The sequence below is a fragment of the Geospiza fortis genome, unplaced genomic scaffold (genome assembly GCF_000277835.1).
Source record: "Geospiza fortis unplaced genomic scaffold, GeoFor_1.0 scaffold112, whole genome shotgun sequence".
NCBI classification, from domain to species: domain Eukaryota; kingdom Metazoa; phylum Chordata; class Aves; order Passeriformes; family Thraupidae; genus Geospiza; species Geospiza fortis.
Window position 1 is genome coordinate 26,443,667 of NW_005054298.1, and position 8,531 is coordinate 26,452,197.

At 41.1% G+C, this 8,531-nt stretch overlaps 1 protein-coding gene across 1 annotated transcript in view; it reads left to right on the forward strand.

Annotated features, from left to right (window-relative positions):
* The window catches only part of ANKRD44 (ankyrin repeat domain 44), a 73,740-nt gene that overhangs the window by 8,376 nt on the left and 56,833 nt on the right, over window positions 1–8,531 (forward strand). Inside the window, 2 exon segments of the mRNA XM_031056000.1 lie at window positions 107–185; window positions 6,362–6,432. Of these exon segments, the coding sequence (XP_030911860.1) occupies window positions 107–185; window positions 6,362–6,432 (150 nt within the window).

Below are 8,531 nucleotides of genomic sequence, written 5' to 3' on the forward strand. Positions count from 1 at the left end.
AGAAATGCACACAGAAAAAGAAATATATAGAAATCATTTGCTCTTTTACATCAATGGTGGCACTTATTGACCATGTTTTATAACTGGACAATCTGTGGTTTTGTAGGATGCTGAGAAAAGAACTCCTCTTCACGTTGCATCATTCCTGGGGGATGCAGACATCATTGAGCTTCTCATTTTGTCAGGTAAGGTATAGTCCCTCACTGCTGCTAATTGGTAAATCAGCTAATTTTAAAGCTGCAGCAAAGCATGTATGAGGGATTTTTGGGCATTATTTATTTTTGAGTTTCACAGAACTGGTTGCATTTCTTGCAAGCTTAGAAAATATATTTAAATTTGGTGATAAAATCATGAAGAGCACCCTGTGACTGAGCAGAATTAATAAACAAAGTAACTTTTAACAACTTATAAAGCCTTCAAACTGACAGTATTTGTGATTCAGAAACTTGCTGAAGTACATATTTGAAATGTGGCTTCATATCCTGGAGTACAATCCAAGAATTCCTATTAAGCAAAAATTATGGAATAAAAGAAAAAAAAATATTAATCAGCTTAAATGAATTGTAAGTGCTATTTACATTAGAAGCATGTTTCTTAGAATCAGGAAGTTTATTTGGATATTAGAAACTGTGCAGTAGGAAGTATCTAAACAAAAGAAATAAAAAAAAATGTTTCCCAACTGTTGTAGTGACAGAAAACACGATCAAAATATGTCAGAACAAAGCATAAAGCAGTCATCTCTCAAGAAGGGAGCATAATTCGTGGCAAACTCCTGGATGTGCTGGCAGATTTCAAAGCAGTGTTTTTCTAAGCTGGAGAACTGTAAGAGTAAAGCTTATGGGGATTTAAGAATGTGGGACTGAAAGGAACCTTATGGTACAAACTTCTAACCCCTTGCAAGCAACTTTGCTAGGCAGCTGGTTTCACAATTTTTTAGACAGCTGCTTCAAATGAATTCCATATATATTTTTAAAGTTATTTCAGAATTCTCAGCCCTTTGATTACAAGGCACCTTTAATTTCCAGCCTTGAATCCTAGAATAATTCAGGCTGAAAGATATTTCTAGAGATGACCTGATCCAGCCTCCTGCTCAAAGCACTGAATTTCAAAGTCAGATCAGGCTGTTGATGGGTACATGCAGAGCACACAATTGTATTTCTTTGGCTCACCAATCTAGCCATTTTCTGCCTGGAGAAGGCAGAAAATGAGAACTCAGTTTGCTGTAGCTGTGTTTCCTCTGTTCATTTTGGGGGAGTTGCTTAATTGCTTAATGAGGATAGCTAGCTGACCACACATCATACATCAGCTCTTTCTGCTCTACCCCTGATAGCAGCAGAATGGTTGAAAAGAGCAGTGCTCTGCTGACAGGTTATGCTTGGGGGGGTTTCAATGTGCTAAATGCAAGCATGATTTTCTTCCTTGGGAGGAAGGAGTTAATAAATTTAATCTGTCCATGTGTTCTTGCAGTGTGTGGTGTTTGTCACATACTGCTGTTCCATTGTGGTGTGAGGAGATTGCAGGAGCAATGTGTTTTTTCAAGTTTTGCAAGCATCAGCACAGGCAATATCCTCATAAAGAGAAATGTGAAACAGTTTTGCCCATTTTTCCCAAACATCATTCCCAAAAACATCCCAGTGAATGTTCCTGATGAGGGAAGAAGGCTTTCTAGAGTTCTCCTGGGACACTTAGTTCTAGCACCTCGCTGCCAAAATGTCATCCATGGCTTATAGGGTTTGTTTGATCAGCAGCATAAAATGTAGTTAATACATCTTGGGGAGTTTTTATATATCCAAGTGAGTGTGAAAAACTTATAATGTGGGCTTTTAAAAATTGGACTTTGTGTCAGTGGGACTGTGCTTGGGTTCAGTCTGCAGGAACTGTGTGGACCTTTCCCCACTAGCTCAGCATGAGTCAAAATTAATTTTGTGTTGTATATTCTACTTGTTCATTGTTCTTTAATATCTGAAGTATCATTACTGATGATGAGCATGAGTATTGTATTCAAGAGCATGTTTGGAGGTTTCTGAGAATTGGAGGAGCAGGTTTATAACTTGTTACAAACACCTCTCTGTGACTGTGCTCTCTCCATGAACCAGGCTGCAAGGACAAGTGCAGCAGCTTCCTTTGCTTCACCTCTCCAGTCAGCAAATGGAAGTAGTGAAAGTGTATGATAAAATATTAATCTGAACATAACATTTTGTTACATAAGCAGAAAAACTTCGTTGTCTGACTTAAAATGCAATGGTTTCTCTCAATGCAATCTCTGTTTTCACAGAGAGAAAGCACACAAACAACTACTGTTGGTGTCAAGCAATATTCTCAGCATGAGCAGAAGCCAGGAGCAGTATCAACACATTTCATTTTGTTCAGGAGAGAAATTAAATTAAATACGCACCTTCTGAGATTTGTGGTCCGTAAACTGATGGTGGCACAAATAAGTGTAGTGTCTAATGAATGAAATTTCTGTCCAGGTGGTTGGAGACAGACCAGGAATGGCTTTCTAGGTAGCCACTGAAATGGACTCTGTTTGGAAGTGGTACAGGAGAGTGCCAGATCCCTCAGCTGGTGTGAGTTACCCTGGCCCATTAAATGTCAGAACCAGAGGGGTTTACACCAGCGCCAAGGTCTGATCCATAGTCAGATGGTTCAAACTGCAGAAGGGTGCTCAGTGGTTTTGTTTTTCCAGGCTACATGAAAGCAGGGAGCTTTGAGTACTTCTTCACCTCCTTCTGTGAGAAATGAGCAAGGTAACCATCTCACAGAAGGAATTTCTGTGAGAAAGGAGAAGGAGCAAGGTAACCATCTCACAGAAGGAATCTCTGTATAGTGCCACAGTCATGGACGTGCAGGAACAATTGTCTGGGCAAGTACAAGCTGCATTCCCATTTGGGCTGGTTCCTGAGAGCATCATGTTTGAGCTCAGCCCCTTAGCCCTTGTTCCCCACCAAGGCACTTGCCATCTTGGCAATATGACCTTGCTTTACTATTTCAGAAGGCTCTGGGCTTCTTGCCAGAAAGCTGTCCTTACATGTTGGTGGGCCTGTTGCTGTGTCTTACAGGAGAAATCGGAAAGGTGCAGGTAAATAATGACGTTAATAGGTTAAAGAGTACAGTTTTCTTCCTCCATTCACTATCCCTAATATTGGAGATTTAGACTGTGGAATCTAGAGATATGGATTTGGCAGATGTGCTGGATGGGAAAGTGTGCTTTGGTTATGATAAAGAGATGTTAACTTTATTCCTGAAAGCCAGCATCGAGTTGTTTATTTCAGATCTCAAAAGAACAGAGGCAGTTTCAGATTTATTTCATCTTCTGGCAGAAAAATTTGAGAGTGAAAAATGGCAAAGATTACAGAACAGCCATATTAAAGAAAAGTAGAATACAGAAAGTTTCCTCTCTGTTGATTTTATCTGTACCATTATATGTTATGTTCTCTACTTCAGCCTCATAAAGCAAATCCCTACAGCTAAGCCTTTCTGTCAGGCTCTGGAAGAGCATGGTGGAGAAAATGAGGCTAAGAAAAGGCTTTACTCTGAAGAGCTTATTTTTAAAAATGGATCTTTTATAGGATGGGTGGGTGCTGTGGCTATCTGAAAGGATTTTAAGTGAAATTTTTGAAGCAGTTTCTGTTTTCAAGGAAGATTGTGCCATGAATGACCCAATTTACACCAATTTGAGTGGTTTTCAGCCCTCTTTGTCCTTATAGACACACAGATTAATTCATGGAGTATTGTAGGAAGTGCACTGAGATGAGGTTAAGGTACTTGGTCCAGAGTGAAGAGAGGGACATTGAATTTCTGGTTGACTTGGAGGATGTGTTGTGTGATGGTCTTGAGAATTTAAGCTTCTGGGGTTTGTACACCCATTTTAGATGTAGTAGCATGTTCTAGAGCACTTAGTCTTTAAAACTGTATTTCTATGTTACTCTGCTTTCAAAGGGCTGTCACAGGATAGGCCCCCAAGTTCCTGGAGTGCAGAGGACACCTTTGAAAACATGAGCATTGCTCTCCCAGTGCCTCTGCTTGATCATCCTTAAAATAACAGATATTTTCTGTCCCCAAACAAGTGCATCACTGGTGAAGTTTTTTCACTGTTGTTAATCATTGCCTGCAAAGAACTGCTGGGAACCTAGAAGCTGAAGAGTGCTTCAGTGCTGGTGAAGTTTTTTCACTGTTGTTAACCATTGCCTGCGAAGAACTGCTGGGAACCTAGAAGCTGAATTTTGGTGAAGGAAGTGGCAGTACAAGAGGAAGTGTTTTGAAACATCTCTTCACAAGATGTGCATCTCAGTAAATGCACAAGAGTGGGTTCTGTAACAGGCAACAGGTGAATTGTGTAGCTCCTGAAAAACAGAAATCACAAACATATTCAACTGATTCACTGCATTAGACACCTAAGAGCAATTTCACTGTTTCACATGAAGAGGCACAAAGAGGTAAAGGAATGGAAAGCAACTGAGAAAGGCTGTTAGTGTGCTGTGCATTATTTTATTTACACTGGTCTTGTTTTCCTTTTACTGTTTTCTTCAGTTGCTTTCTTTGTAACTATTTCAGTTTCTCAAAGAGGAAGTGGATCAGTGAAGGGCATGAATAGCTACTGATGGAGATACTTCTCTAGGTTTTCTCGTCATCTTTGCACTCACCAGTGCTGCTGGAATTGTTAAATACTGAGGAATAATGTTGGTCATGCTTTGCTACTCTGCATATTAGCCTTTCTTATTTGTAATCCTCTGCTTGAAGGAGGTAGTGAATGAGTAGAGATAAAACAAAAGAAACCTTAGTTAAGAACATAAAGCAAAAACCCCAAGGCAAATACAAAACTAATTTCTAAACCCAAAAAGTTTAGAGATTGCTGTCAATCACTAGGAATCCATCTCCAAGACCCCTGCCAGGCCAAACCAGGATAATGGCAGGTGCCTTGAAGTCCTGTCAGCTTCCTGATGGTGAAGAAAGTCAGTGCAGGCAAAGGGCAGGATGCTGATGTGTCAACTGTAAAGGCTTTCTTACAAAGAAAAAAGAAGGCAAAGCTTCCTTCCTTAGACAGATTAACCAGAGAACTCTCTGAAACTGTATCTTTTCCAAAGGGTGTTTTTCCAGAGGGCAGGTTGTGCTACCAGTTACCAGGTTTTGAGGTGAGTTTGGAGGATTGCCTCTAATTGTTGCAGTAGCTATGAAAGTGGAATTGTTTTTCTTGCAGCCAAAAAACTGCATCCTGACTTGTGGAAATATGCAAGAACTTGTTTCTTCTCTGATTATCTAGAATGATTCCCAATAACCACTGTGATTCACAGGCAAGCATCTTAATATTCCTGAGAATGAGCTCTCAGAAAGTACTGGTGATTCAGAGAGTGGGATTTATTAATTACAGCCTTTTGAATGCACTAAAGTTATGGTGCAAAATGAAGCTTAAGCATCCCTTTGTTCATGAAGTTCAGAGGCTCACCCTGGCTGTGCTTCTCTACATTTTTTTCTGCATGTGCTACCTTTCTCAGACTAATGCTGCTACCTGCAAACCTGTGAGGCACAATATTTTCAAGTTAAGCCCTTTTAAAAATTAGTTTCTCTAGTCCTTATCACTAGATTTTCTTCCTGAGGCATCGCATCAGTGAATAGCTTTAGTATTTCTTGCAAAGAAATCTTTTTGATCACACAAATGTACAGGATACCTTTAAAAATAAAAAAATAAAAAATTGGGGATTTGCAGTCAGCCAGGACCACTGTGGTTGTCAAATATTCTTCCTTTATCCTTTTTTCTGCCAAGCCAGCCCAAATCCATCCTCTTGCCCAGCTGCCCTTGTCAGAGCACCTGTTAGCACTGAACTGCACAGGAAGCAGATGAGCTGTGTTCTTCATCCCTGCTCTTCTGTTGTTTGCCTAGTAACACCCACAGAACCTGATGTAGTCAGTGCCCAGTTCTGTCTCCAACCTGAGCATTTCCTGGAAACAAGAAGTGGTTGCTCAGGCTAGTTCCTTTCATGTCTGCAGACAGCAAAGTGCTTTGAGCAAAGGGTGCTTTTCTACCCCCAGCTGTATCAGTTGTATCATCTAAAAAAGTACATCTACATAGACACATGTGTACATGCATACATAGGTAATTCCTTCCAGCAAACCTTGCTTCTTTTGTGTGCTGTAAACAAAGCAATTCCTAATAATAGTCCTATCTAGCTGGTTGCTTTCTTTCCAAATCCCGATCATTGATCTGACATCTGTTAATGCATTTTCAAGGTGAACATGGTGCCAGGAGAGTCCTGGGGAGCACGGAGAGTACAAAGTACTCAGCTCTGGTTACTGGGAAGCAGCTGGGCAGGGCTCTCAGTGGCACACCCAAGGCATGCCTGTAACCTCTGCTGTCTGTTTGCAGGGGCTCGTGTCAATGCCAAGGACAACATGTGGCTGACTCCTCTCCATCGAGCAGTTGCTTCCAGAAGTGAAGTGAGTAAGATTTGATTACCCTGCTTTTGCACATAACCAGCGTGCTGGGGGAAGGGCAAACCCTGGAGAGCTGTGGTAGGTGGCGTGGGCATGCAAAGATGGAAGGCATTTCCTGCATGCAGGGCACTGCAGCTGGAGGTCAGTGTTTACATGTTACCTGTAGTGGTTCTTGGGCCTTCATGTGCTTGATTCCCACCTTTACATTACCATAGCAAGTCACAGGGAGCAGTGAGCAGGACTCACATGGGACAGAGTCCACAGTGGTCTACAGTGCCCACAGTATCTTCAGGTGGTGAAAAAAGAGAAATAAATCCCCGTGGGTGTGTGCATGCTGTGTGTGTGCCAGAAGGGAGTGGATGTGGATGTGATCCAACATGCATTACCACATAATTTGTTTTGGTTAATTACATTTCAAGGCATCCGTTAGGTTTTCTGTTAATGCATTTGATTCATGCAGAAGGGGGGTTTGCCCATGTTTCTTCTACTTGACAAATAGAAATACTCTGGGATCATGTTGTACCTCTCCCATTGCTATCTTAAAAAGGAGCAGCAATAACTACTGGGAGTGCAGCTCGGGCGTTACTCTGTTTCCAACTGCACCATTATTCTTGGCTTTCCTTTGTGGACCTCCCTGTCTACTTTCACCCTCCCAATACTTTATTACCAGTGGGCCCAACTGCAGACTGAATTGGCTGCTGGGGATGAGGGGAGGGGTTGTGAAGCAGACAGAGGGTGGCTGTCTTCCAGAGCCTGATGGACTCGAATCACCTCTGTAACAATCCTGCGCTTGCCAAGCCTGGAGGCAGGAATCCTGGGCTCGCTTCTGAACTCGGGCATTGTTTGGCTGCTGGCTGAGCTTCCCAGCTGCTGGCATCCCCTGGAACCCTCTGAAAGGAATATCTGATAGACTGTGAATGCTGTAATGATGCAAAACACAAAAAGCCATGTTGGGAAACAAAGATCAGACTTAAACCTTAAAAAACAGCCACAGTCTTGCTGATGCGGGAATTGCAGTGTGCTTGGTTTCTGGTTTTGGATGTGTCAGGGTACATGATTTTTATCATTAGCCACAGTCCTAGCAGAAAATGTATGTCTTTTCTGTGGCTTTGTGTCTCATCTTTAACTCTTTGTCAGCTGAAGCACAATGAGAAAGTGTGCTGGCAGTTCTGGTACCTCTCAGTGAGCACCCAGAGGCATTAGTGAGGCAGCAGGGGAAGGCACCAGCCTTTCATCCCTTTTCATGGTGTATTTCGTAAACACATTCAGCTTTCTTCTCCTGGCATTTTTTCTTCATTATTTATGCTATAATTGCCGCTTTTAGTAACAATTTGGAAACAGGATTTATTATTTTGAGGCTCTTTCAGTGCTGCTTTTTACCTTCTTACACAAGTGAACAAATGTGCAGCTTTGATGGTGATAGCAATAGATAGCAGTAGGTGACTTCAGAATTCCCATTGATAGAAGAGGATGAGTTGGTGGTCCAGAAGCTGACCAGTAGGACTTGGTGTAGTTTTGGAAGTTCTTGTGAGCACAGCTGTTTTTAGAATGAACACCAACAAATTTTATTATCAATCTTTTACTATGAAGATTTCAGAGGATTCAAAATTTATGTCCTTGAATCCTATGTTGATTAAAAGAATGGACTCTTCTTTACTGTCTTGATGATTTTCAGGGGCTTTAGGGATTTATCTTTATTTACAAATCAGCAACCCTTAGGGTGTCTGTGTAGGATTGTTAATGGATATATCAGCTTTCAGCCCTAAACAGTTTGAAAAAGTTTAGAGATTTCACTGTGATAACTTGGGATAGATAGAGACACTGACTGCAGAGGCTTACACCACGACTGGGCATTGCATGCATATGGAGAAACTATAATAACAGGCTAAAGCTCATGCTCTAAAAAAACAATAGAATTAAAACTTTTCCATAAGGATTTTAACTTTTGATCCCAATTCTGAAAGAGCAGCAGACTGCAGATGTAAACAAAAATGTGTAAATGTTTTTCTTTTAAAACCTAAGTATTTTTAGCTTCGGATACTCAGTCCTTATTATTTACTTCTAAAAATTCTCCTTTAACTTTTTTTTTCTTTTACTAAGAA